This window comes from Phodopus roborovskii, unplaced genomic scaffold, assembly GCF_943737965.1.
Source record: "Phodopus roborovskii unplaced genomic scaffold, PHOROB, whole genome shotgun sequence".
Taxonomy (NCBI): Eukaryota; Metazoa; Chordata; class Mammalia; order Rodentia; family Cricetidae; genus Phodopus; species Phodopus roborovskii.
Genome location: NW_026125577.1, coordinates 2,297,590 through 2,310,344, shown reverse-complemented (window position 1 = coordinate 2,310,344; position 12,755 = coordinate 2,297,590). Strand labels below are relative to the sequence as shown.

General features: G+C 39.3%; 1 protein-coding gene across 2 annotated transcripts in view; it reads right to left on the bottom strand.

Annotated features, from left to right (window-relative positions):
• Window positions 1-12,755, bottom strand: part of Fez2 (fasciculation and elongation protein zeta 2) — a 38,674-nt gene that overhangs the window by 15,544 nt on the left and 10,375 nt on the right. For both annotated transcript variants that reach the window (XM_051177899.1, XM_051177900.1), the window contains exons 3-5: window positions 10,008-10,124; window positions 8,074-8,215; window positions 5,752-6,020 (exon numbers count right to left, since the gene is read on the bottom strand). In XM_051177899.1, the coding sequence (XP_051033856.1) occupies window positions 5,752-6,020; window positions 8,074-8,215; window positions 10,008-10,124 (528 nt within the window). The remainder of the gene's footprint in view (window positions 1-5,751; window positions 6,021-8,073; window positions 8,216-10,007; window positions 10,125-12,755) is intronic.

The window sequence follows — 12,755 nt, the reverse complement described above, 5'->3', positions numbered from 1 at the left end:
ATAGTGGAGAACAGTAAAAGTACAAATTCACAATTGGTCAAAGTATAGAAGGTAAGCATCAGGAGAGTGCTCAGCCACAAATGGACATCTATGACATCAACCCCCAAGCCTCTGGGACCATTGTGGAATAGGGGATGTCAAGACTATAAGGCCAGAGATCAGAGAAGACCAATACAGTGTCTTCTAGACATGATAGGACCAAGCACTCGTGACCTCATAGCAGCTATGGATGCTTGCACAGGATCTGCATAAGATCAAACCAGTCAGCATTCTACCACAGAGCAGGCAGGGTGTTGCTCATAAGCCCCCAAACCCAAATGAGAAGCTACTGACAACTAATGACTTCTGGGTGAGACCAGTTTTCTTTAAGGGTATATATGGCCCCTGGTAGGTGGACCACACTCTAGTGGATGTCCTCACACCCATGAGTAACATGGATAGAAGGTATACCAAGTTAGAAAAGGATACAATGGATGATATAGCTAAGCTAACAAGAAGAATGCTGGGGAATATGGTCAAAATACTTTGCATGCATGTATAAAATTCTCAAAAAATTAATAAAAATACTATATTTTGTAAAAAAAAAAAAAAAAAGCTACAGGAATTAAAACATGGGCTCCTGGTTTTTTACTACAATGGAAATATCCCTTCGCTATACAATACTATCAGAAAACAAATATGTTAACGTATAAAATAGTTCATAGTTTTGTTTTATCAAGAATAATAAATATTATATATCTAAGTGTTCCCCTATGCCATGATAACTATGTTGCTAATACTAATTTTAGGAGATATTCTTTGCAATAAAGTAAAGTATAGAGCTGAGAATATAGCTTAGCTGCACAGCCCTTGCCTGGCATGTGTGAGGCCCTAGGCTCAATCCCAAAGAAGCAACGAAGAGAGGAAGGAAGAAAGGGGGGAGAGTGAGGGAGGGAATGAGGGACAATAGGAGGGAAAGAGAAAAGGAAAAAGGAAAAAACAAAGGAACTGTCAATTATCATCAACAAATTATTGCTGAAAATGTATTAATATTTGCATTTGAGGATACAAAGCAAATTTATCCTTTCATGGAGAACTGTTTAAAAAGGAAAAGATCAATCAGCACCTTCTCCACTCATATTCTGTTAAATTATCTTCTACCTCTGTGTGGAAAAACATTGTGCCCAGGCAGCACCTGACATTTTTATTCCTTTTAGGCATTCCCAAACTAGAGACAACTGGTCTACCTGCCAGGTCCCTTTGTCTAGCAACTGGCTAAACACATAGAACCAAGGTCTATTGTTGAGTCAGGATCCTGTGAGGCTTGTCAATGCATAGCTACTTTGTAGGCTAAACTTGGCTACTGAAGAGATGCCAAACAACAAATTCTTAAGGATAGAACATGGCAATATTTTACAAAAATTATGTACTATGATCTTTTGTCTATTTAAATCCAAATTGAATTTATATTTTTCACTCTAATTTTTAAAAAAGTGATTCACTTTTATGTGAAGAGTATCTTGCCTCAATGTATGTATGTATACTACATGCATGCAATGTTCTTGGACCAAAGAGGTCACTGGATCTCATAAAACTAGATTTAGAGATGGTTGTGAATCAAATGATAAGGATGCTGGAAAATCATCCCAGGTCCTCTAAAAGAACAAGTGGTCTTAACTACTGAGCCATCCCCAGTCCCTTCCCAAATATTAAATATACTCTATTTAAATCATGAGCTGGCACGCTGATTCTATAGAAGGTCAAATAGTAAGTATTTTAGGTTTTGCTGGACACACAGCCTTCACTGAAATGCTTTAGCTTTCTCCAAAGTATGAAAGCAGCCACAGGTACTATGTAACTTTATTTATTTATTAAACTTTCTTTATAAAATAAACAGAGAACAGATTAGCTCTTGGGCAGTAGCAGTTTGCTTTGCCACTTTAAAATTAAAATACCAAATTAAAGAAAGTGAAAAAGAGGTTCCTGGTACTGTCATTTTTCCAAATAAAAACCAAAATTTTAAGTAGATATGTCATAACATCCCTTTTAGGCCGAGAACTAGGATTAATTAACACTTCTAGATGATCTAACAGTGACTTTCTAAATGAAAACAAAATTTCTCTTACTTTAATGTCAGCTTTGATCAATACTAAATGGAGAACTATCACTGGGGATACTTTTACAAGGTAAGAAGATACAAACTAAATTGGTCATTAGTCATAATAAAAAAGGTACATCACTAACACAAAGCAAGGTATCTGAGGAAGAAAACATCCAAGGAAGAGCTTCTTCCAGCTAGCCTGAGCTCACCCTATTAGTCAGCTGTCTCCTAAACCACAAAGGCAGACACTTGGAATAATATTTTTAAAATAGAGTTTCCTGTTTTCTCTAGAACTTATAAATTGCCACTTGATATCAAAAACATCTTTAGATAGTGCTTTCCAAGTTATAGCAGTTAATACATTTTGACTATGCTGTGAATAAGACTCTAAACATTCTAGGAAGTTCGATGTGATTTTGTCAAATAGAAAAGACACCTAAAAAGATTCCTAATACTGCAGCCAAAGACATAGAATAAGGTACCTCCCAGCTGTCCTGTAAATGAAACAGTCACAATTTTCCCAGGGTACATCCTTTTTATCCAGATTCACAGAGGTAGGATAATAATCAGGTGAACAACAGTGTCTTTCCAGTGAGATAATTCTGGATGTATAGAAACAACTGAATTAAAACAGCCTGAAATATTCCAACTTGTTTTTGTACCCAAGGGAACTGCTTCTAAATGATCTTAATAAAAAAATCCTGGGGGAAATAATACTAATTCAAATCCAAAACCCAAAGCTCCTGGGAACCAATCTGTATACACAAAAGATGAGGTGAGGTACTCATAAACTGCAAATGAGCCCTCAAGGTGCCTGCCCTATGACATGGAGATGGGAGCCAAATATTACAACACAACACAGTACTGCAGTAGCCAAAGAATTTGCACCTTGTGAATGGATACAAAAACCATCTCAATTATAACATCATAGGAAACACAGAAGGGGTCCAAATAGATCAAACCATGACTTACCTACCACAACAGTACAGGTTCAAAGGCTAATCATACCCATTGCTTTGGGGAGTACTGAAAACTGGTATCTCTTACACTATGAAGACCTGGCCACTTCAGGTTGTTGGACCTAGAAATTCTATTAGTTTCAATAAGACCACGTCAGTGAACTAGTTGCACTAACCATGGTTTGATAATATGTCAGATTCCTATAACATTATCTCCAAGGGGAATGTCTAACAAGCAGGTGGTCATATACCATAACTAGAACTTACTAAGGGCACTATTTCCTTTCCTATTTAATGCACTCTCACACTGTGATGAAATTTTCTAATGCTCTAGATAGCAGCCCTAACACTGACCCCACTTTTTTCTTGAGCAAATGTTCACAACAAAACATACTTAAAGACAACAGTGGAGAGTTTAACCCTGCTCATCAGATTCATCATTTGAACCAAACAGAACAAGTTGGCAATTACAGAAATAGTATTACACCTACTGTAAGTAGCTATATATGTCCCAAAACATTGCTGAAAACCAAAGGAAGTCATTCCATATCTAAGAAAAAACTCAAATTCTATCACCTCTACAGCATTGGTGGGAGGGAAAATAGTGATGTCACTGGAAAAACAGGTAACATATGGCATGTGTATGGAGGTCACCACTTTTTAATTAGTATTACTGAGGACAGTCAGGTCACTGAGTTACTGCCACAACTGCATGTTATAGAAAGTATCTGAGGCCAAGCAGTGATGGCACATGCCTTTAATTCCAGGACTTAGAAGTCAGAGGCAGATGGAACTCTCTGATTTCAAGGCCAGTCTGATATACAGAGAAACCCTGTCTTAAAAAGCAAACAAACAAAAGAAAGAAAGAATCTAAAAAGGTAATTCCTTTAGCAAACGGTCATTCCACTTAGAGTTCTTTTGAGCCACCTGTAACTATCTTCAAAATCACCAGGTTCAGGCTGTTTGTGTTACAGATGGAACAGTTCTCTGACATTTGAGACTAAAATAAGACATAGGAGTTGAGCCATGCCATTACCATCCTAATTAAAGTTTTTGACACAAATAGTAGATCAGGATCAGGAAGCAACTTCATATGTTCAAATATGAAAAAATATATGGAATCTTGTATAACTCTATTTCAAGACCAATGAAGGTTTAACTATAACCTTCATGCTGTCTTGCCAAATCCACTCCTCCATATAAATGCCATACAAAATTACAGAATGGGTCTACACTAACCCTATTTATATGGGAATTATGAAAAGACGACTTTAAATCCCTCTAGGGATATTTTTTTTTCACAGCCAAGTGTTAACAGCAATAAATAGAGGATTTGCACTTAATCCCAGTTATGCAGAAATTACCGCCCATGCTAGGATTTAAGAAGTAAGCATTTCACTTAATCCCACTGCCATAATAGGGCAACTTAAAGGGTGTATTTTTATTAAAATGCTACATGAAAAATGAAAATATTATCTCTGATATTTTAAAGTAAATTTTTCAGGACAGAATAGTCAAGAAAATGTTTTTCCTCCTGTATACTCACTAGAAATGACCAAATAAACATCATTTCCATCAATACTGGCATTTCTCAAAAACTAAATATATCTGTATCCTTCAAAAATGAATTTACAAGTTTTATTCTCTCTACATTTTTGCAAATGAACACCACACTAAGAAAATATGAATCTATTCACAAGTTATTCACAGTATGTTTAATGGGCTATGTGGTAAGACTAGGTAGTACCCACGCATTAGTGACTCAGCTACCCAGCAACTGATTCTCTTCCTGGGTTTCCATCAGCATCTGCCAATGAGACTTCATTCTCTGGCAAATAATTGAAGACTTAGTCAAAGAGAGAATGGACATTACTTTAAGCTGCAAGGACCAATTTGTGACACATATTACTATGTCATATCATGATGGACAAAAATCTTCATTGTAGAAACATGAATCACTTTACCCAACCTTTATACTCTAAAAATACAACCAGTATCTGTTCATACATGACATCAGGGTGGAATAGACAAGGCTCCAGCTGGCCAGAAAAAAATGGTAGAGATCTGATGGATAATGTTTGTGATAAAGTTTAACCAATGAAATCACTTTGGAAAAAGGACCACATTGAGAACAAAATAAAAATACCTTTTATGAAGGCTTAAGACTTCAAATATTCCAATACGTTCTCACCTGTCAGTAATATTTTGGTCTGATAAATACACAGCCAAGTGGCTTATGTCACACCTGCCACCAACACCCTCTGATGAGTCAGGAGGAATCTGTTTACATAGCACAGTTCAGCCACCCCTAAAAGGACCCTCTTCGTTTCTAATACATTCCCCAGAGCTAAGCACCAACAAGAAAATAAAACCACTCATTAGCCTGATAACAAACATAACCATCCACCACTATCGCTCTGATGAAAGAAGGAGTGGCCACTGGCCAGTCCTCTTTGCTTGAAGACATCCTCCATTTTCCTGCTCTTCCCTCCACTGACATCCCCACTACACACTCGGGTGCTAAGGTATCCAGACAGTGCAATAAGCTTTACTAGGAAAAACCTTCCTGAAGAAGTCCCATGTTCTAGCAAAAAGTCCCTGTGGTACTCTGGTTAGAGGCATAACACTCTCACACATGTGCGACCTGCCAGACCCAGCTGGGCTGGGATGACCTATGGGCAGCTCTGGGTGCATCCTGCAAACATCACTTACTGTGCCTGGCATGTGGCTTCTCTCGTTCCTCCCGTTCTGAGAGCTGCCATTTTTTAGTTTCTTCTTCTTCTTGGCTGTCTCTTTGTGTTCTTTCTGTCTGTTCTGCACTTCAATCAGAGCAGAAATAAAGCTGTTTTCCACTTCCTTCTCAAACTCCAGTTCATCTCTCAGGGCCAGCTGCTGCACCAGCTCCTCAGAGAACTCCTTGATGGCTGTCTCAATCTCTTCCAGCAGTTCATTTAGTTCAGACACTGAGAGCCTTTTCACTCCTGTGGCCAGAAACAAAGAACAGCTCCAACACTGAGTCACACCTGTTTCAAGTCAGCAGAGTGAGGTGGTTTAAACCAAAGAGCAAAAGCAAAGTCTAAGCAGTTCTGCTGACTGTTTGGGATCTTCTTGGAAGCTAAGAAGTTCTCTAAGTAGGAAGTTCTCTAAGTAGAGATGAGTAGGTGATGTCACTCAGCTGAGATTAAAAAACAAAAAACAAACAAACAAAAAAACCTAACAATTTCTCACATGTATAAACCTAGCATCCCACAAATAGTACTACAGCCAAGACTGAAATGAAGCTGGTATGCACAAGTAGAGTATGTGACAAGCAACCGGGGAGGGTTCAATCCAAAAGGATTGAATTGGATGCTGTTTAATCTCATATGCCTTCTCGTGAATCTGGCTGGGGATCAGAAAGGTAAAGGACAGACAGTTCATGGCAGTCACCCCAGCCTGCATGGAGGATCCAGGAGGACACAGCTGAAGCCCTAATGCCTGAGACTCACCGTGAGACTGGATGAGCCGGAGGGTAGGATTAAGAGAGGGCATCCAATGACAATGACTTTATTAGATGGACTTTAATCTAATGTCACTGCTATCCTTACTGTTGGGAACCAGCAGTCTGCTGACCCCGCCCCCAACGATGGGCTCATGGCCATGTCATTGCTACCTCAGGCTTTACCTGGCTGCTCAAGCTTTACCTGGCTGCCAGGGGACTCAGTTACACATGCGCAAGTCTCCCTTTTAAAGTAAGCATGCCAAATGCGCCTCTCTCTTGACCTCTCTCTCTCTCTCTCTTTCTCTCTCTTCCTTGCTTTCAGTTGGCCATCAGCTACAACCCTTTCTCTCCCCTTTCTCAATAAACTCCACGTGGGCTCTGAGTCTCGTGTTTGTGTTTCATAGGCAATAGCTGCAGCAAAAGAACAACACTTACAGGATGAAGAGAGTATAGCATAGAAGGCAAAGAAAGCCACGTGAAAATCCAGAGAGGGAGAAGACATCTGTAAGCCAAGCAATTGGATTTCTCCACCTGGCCTACAGAGCTCTGAAACAGTAAATCCCACTTTCCCAGCTGCCTGGTCTGAGGGATTGTTTATCTTGGGAGTGCTAGCTAACTAATACATACTTCCTGTATCTTACCACATATCAATGCTGGGTTTTGGAATCAGAACTCCAGCAATGCTAAGGGCTTATCTACAGAGCTGTGGCCACATCACATCAGAGGGAAAACATGCAGTGCCAAAGGACCTTCCACAGGTTAAAAAAGAAGCCACAAAGGGATTGAGGCAGCCCAGCCTCAAACCTCTGGTCAGGCCAGATCACAATTGGGGTGCTATCCAGCAGAGAACCAGGCATGGTGACAGTCACAGACACACAGAGCATCAGAGCATTCTCGTACTGGGTCCAGATACTCAAAACCAACAGTATTTACAGTTCAGTGTTCTCATACAAAAACACAGATGCAACTCTAACAATATTCCACTTCCCAAAATCCCTCAAAGCTCTAGCAAAGACAACTATTTGTCAACACAGGAACTATTTTCAATAAATAAATACAATCTTGCTTTCTATGGGCTAAATTGTCTCCAAAAAATGCATGCTAACATCTTAATCCACAATACTGCAGAATACACCAGTATTTGGAGTATTTACAGAGATAAAGTTAAAATGAAGTCCAAGACTTGTCCTCAATCCAGTATGACCTATGTCTGACAAGATGAAATGTGAATACAGATATGGATAGAAGGAAGGCCAGGAAAAGGACAGCTACCCACAGGCAAGGGAGGAAAAACAACCAACCCTTGATCTTGAACCTGAAGCCATCAGAACAATCGAGAAATAAATACCAGGCTGTTGAAGCTATCCAGACTGCAGTAAATCTTCTAAAAGCCCCAGCAAACTAATCCAGGGTCTGAAGAAAATACAACACAGTCCCGAACAATGACCAAAGTATGTACAGAGAACAAACAATACAGCCAGAGGACCCAAGAAGATGAAAGCTCTCTGGAGATGATGATGTCATGTGTTGACATAGACAGAAAGCACTCTTACTCTCTTCATAGCTGCTCATGCTAGACCTCTTCAGAGTTTGAATCTCCTGGGAGAGCATGGAGAGCCTGTCGGACTGTGTGGGGGTCTCATCATCTTCTGGGTCTGGTGATTCCTGCATCATTTCTTCAATTTCTTCAATAACCTTCCAAAACACATATACCACTGTTAATCAAATGCATGAGTGAAAATATTGACCACAGCACTCACCAGAATACCTGAGAGGAAGGTACATTAAATCTTTATTATGTGCACAAAGCACGATAAAGTAAACACAGCTCATCAAAAGAAACTTACAGTATATGAACATAAAATTATGATGTGTATATCCATCACAATTCAGCAGACCCTAGTATATGTCTGAAAATGGTACCATGATTTTTGCAGACTAGACAATAAAGTTATAGTTAAAAGATGGCAAATAAGGGCAAATGTACTGTGTACCACATGCATACACTCAAATGTAACCTTGTTTAAACTTAGACATAAAACTTATAAAATAAATATCCATGTATAAAGCATGCTCTCTAGCAGCAAAAGAATTTCACTTATTAATTCGGTGAAAGATAAAGGGGTATTTTTAAATTACCAAAAACGGAATCAAATGAAAAAGACCTGCAAGAAGGAAGATTCCAGTAATACACGTGCCTTTAATTAAACCATGACCTACTGTCAAACACAGTGTGACTTGAGCCTTGCAACTCTGGTTCCAGATTCCAAGAGTGAAAAGGGAAGTAGAAACTTTAAAGAAAGACAGAAAAATACTAAATATTTTAAACGGGGTGAGAGGTCATTCAAGCATTGAGAAAAAAAAATTTTAAATACAATTCAATAAAGATAAAAACATCATGAGTACATTTAACAGTCTCTATAAATCAGCAAACTTAATATGCTTCAAATGGTGAAAAGTCAACCCAAGAAGGACTATGCTAAGCAGGAATAAACCCTTCCCAAACAGGAACTGAGACATTCAAGGAGGCTATAGAATTTATTTCTAGGGGAAACAGGACTGCTCAGGGTCACATCTCTTTTCTAGATTTTCATGCCCTCTATAAAAAGCACTACCTGTCTCCTTCACACCACAGTTTTCCAAGCCTAGAACAATCCAACCACAAAAGGAAGCAGGGACCATCAGGACATTCTTAATGCGTACATTTATTTACTCCTCTGACCTTGTCATAACTTATCTCCTTACTGACCTTCTTGTCCCTGCCTAAAAATAAAATGTGACAGAATTCACAGCCCTGGGAGCCACGGAACATTTTATTTCAGGAAGTTCTGCTGTCACACTTTGACAATAACACAGAGGTGGGAGGAGTATTCAGAAAATAACAAGGTGACTTGACGGGTTTCAAATGAGTAAGGGCTGACATAATACGGCACTACACAGGTAAAATGTTTGCTTCTTTCTACAGAGCATAAGATACTTCTATTATTTGTTAAAGATATTTACCCAGGGTTCTACAAAATTATGCCTTGGTGGAGCCAAGCATGGCAGCTCAAGCCTTTGATTCTAGCACTCAGGAGGCAGAGGTAAGTAGTTTGTGGCCACCTTGGTCCGCATAGAGTTTCAGGTCAGCTAGTACTATGTGGTGAGACCTTGTCTCAAAATAAACAAAAACACAAGCTCAAATATAGTGCAGTTCACTTAATGTGAGGGTAACCTTGTAAAAAAATGTAGGAACTTCCTAATTTGGGGGGAATCAACTTAATAGCCCTCCATTAGTAACTTGTAACCAATCACAGACAATGCCTAGCATAGAAATCTCCCCAATACTTGAACAGCATATACCTTATTTTAACCTTTCTATTGAAGACTGAATGTCAAGGCTGCATTAGTCACACAATCTAGGGCAAACTCAGACATTCTGACAAGCATCATCTGCAGCCACAGTAAGGCATGGCTCTCAGCTCCAGGCTCAGCTTCCCCTCCATACCTGGTCTGCGGTGAAGAGGGGCTCCTCATTGACACAGGAGACAATGATGGAATGCATATCCAACTGCTCCCTCAGCTCCTCCTCATCTGAGGTGTCAAAGAGCAAGCCATCACTCATCTAAAAACAAAAGTATCCCCATTTAAAAAGCAAGGCCTTCTAATGCAAATGTCAACATTTCTGGGTCAAAAAAGCAACAGGAAAGAGCATGTAGGAGAGCTATTCCTTGGGAAGAAGTCCTTGGTCACCCTAGTCCAGGCCACACAGTGTGTTACATACTCCTCCAGCACCAGTAGGACAGTATAGGACAAACTTTTAAACAACAAGGTATGGCATGCACCCCTATGGTCTGACACTAACATTAGCTAGTCTCTCCAAAAGCAACAGCTACAAGAGCAGTATAAAAACTAATACTTGTATAGAAGACAAGGGAAAAAAATACAGTATTTATTAGCAAATTGTAAGGCATTGGAATGAATAGAAGATAGAGAAGGTAACAAGTACATAGTTAACAAACTGGAAAGTGTTTCAATTCTACAAAGTTATCTACAAACTACTTTCTAATATTCAAATACTTAGAATAAAAGTAATCAACATCCTTGCAGGCAGGACCCATCAATGAGACATTCAGTCCTTCCAAAAGAACATCCCTCCTTCCAAAAGAATAAAGAATACTCCTAGGTTCCTAAAACACCTTTAAGTCTAACTATGCTGGAGAGTCTCCAATCACCTCAGCTCCATGTCCTACTGTGCTCTGCACCCAGGAGGCTGACCATATGGACCAGATCTAAGGATGCTCTTGACTTCTGGCTTCCAGTTGGGTTACACATCACTGGCAGACACTAGGAAACTGCAAGGTGAGAAGGAGAGGGCTGGGCACTCCTCTTTGCCTTCCTCTTTGCCAGAACGCCATTTGTCAGCTCTGGCTCTGCACCAAAGAACAGGGCTCTTGTCAAGCAGTTTCTCCAGATTCTAGAAACTTCTCTTTCTCTTTTCCTTTTTGTCTTGCTGCCATGCCTGGCATACTGCATTGTCCAGTAGCTGTAGCCACATCTGGGATATTATATCAAGTAGCTGTTACCATGTCTGAGGCATTGCAGCAAGTAACTGTTACCATGCCTAGGGCACTGCATTGTCCAGTAGCTGTAGCCACATCTGGGATATTATATCAAGTAGCTGTTACCATGTCTGAGGCATTGCAGCAAGTAACTGTTACCATGCCTAGGGCACTGCATTGTCCAGTAGCTCTAGCCACATCTGGGATATTATATCAAGTAGCTGTTACCATGTCTGAGGCATTGCAGCAAGTAACTGTTACCATGCCTAGGGCACTGCATTGTCCAGTAGCTCTAGCCACATCTGGAGCACTATATCATCCAGTAGCTGTTACCATGCCTACCCAAACCCAATACAAACAGCCCCTTTTAGGAATACTGAGAGTTTTATACCAATAACTACCTGAGGAAACTCAACAGAGATAGCTGGCTATGAATCATTCACCTCTTGTCACATGACTATTTTGTGGGTGAACAGAAGTAAAATTAGAACTCTATTCTCAAGAAGAATTAACATACAGAAAAACACAACCACAGGGGCTATGGAAGAAAAAAAATGCTATTACATTACATAGTATACCATTAAGATGGTAGATTAGTCAATTACTATATTATATTATTATATAATTATCATATAAAAGACTAAGAAACTGTAACCTGGAATTTTTAAGTAAATAAATAAAAGCCTTTAAAATTCAAATGTCCCAAATCCGAAGCTTTTTGAAAAGCAACATGATATCACCAAGATAAAATTCCTCATATGAATGCTATTCAAAACACACGTATACCAAAAATATTACATAAAATTGTCATCAGACTATGTATATAAGGTATATATAAAACAAAAAAATATATACTTATGTTTAAATCTGGATCCCATCTCTATATCTCAGTGTGTACCTACAAATATCCTAATTCTTTAAAAATCCAAAATCTAAAATACTCAAAGTCCCAGGCATTTTGGGACCATTTATAAATATAATATATTTAGCATGACTAAATTAATTAATTAATTAGGCAGATATGGTGGCATAGGCCTGTAATGCCAGTGAGAGGCTGAGGTAGCTGTCAAGTCAGTTGATAGTCAGTCTAGGCAACTTAGCAATATCCTGTCTTGAAAGGAACATAACAAGAATGGTTAGGGATCTAGCTCAGCTGTAAAGTGCTGACACAAGCTGCTTAAAGCCCTGGGTTCAAAGCCCAGGACTTGAGGGAAGGGAGGTTTATCTGGAAAAACAATTTTATCTACTAGTACATAGGATATATTTAAACTTCAGGACACAATGGATGCAGGTCCCTAGAGCTCCCCAGTTCCTTACAAAGGAGCTTTCAGATGAATGTCAGCCAGAATAAAGCTAACGAATGAAAAAGGCATAGGAAGGAGCCACTGGCATGCTGGCTTCCCATGGAAGGGTGGGAAAGGCCTGCTGTTTACCAGATCTACTGTCAGCATGGAATGCAATTCCCTGCGGACAGCATCTTGGGCCAGGAAAGGTCTGGCAATGTGGAATCTGACAAACACACACCCATGAAATTTCAGAACACCGTATGTAAAAGACAAAAGGAAAAGAGCAGGCAGAAGAATCAGGAATTAATATATCACTTGAATTTACAACAACTACAATAGATGCCAAAAAACAATCAATGCAACTTTCCTGTTCAAAAAAAAAAAAAAAAAAAAAAAAAAAAATCCATC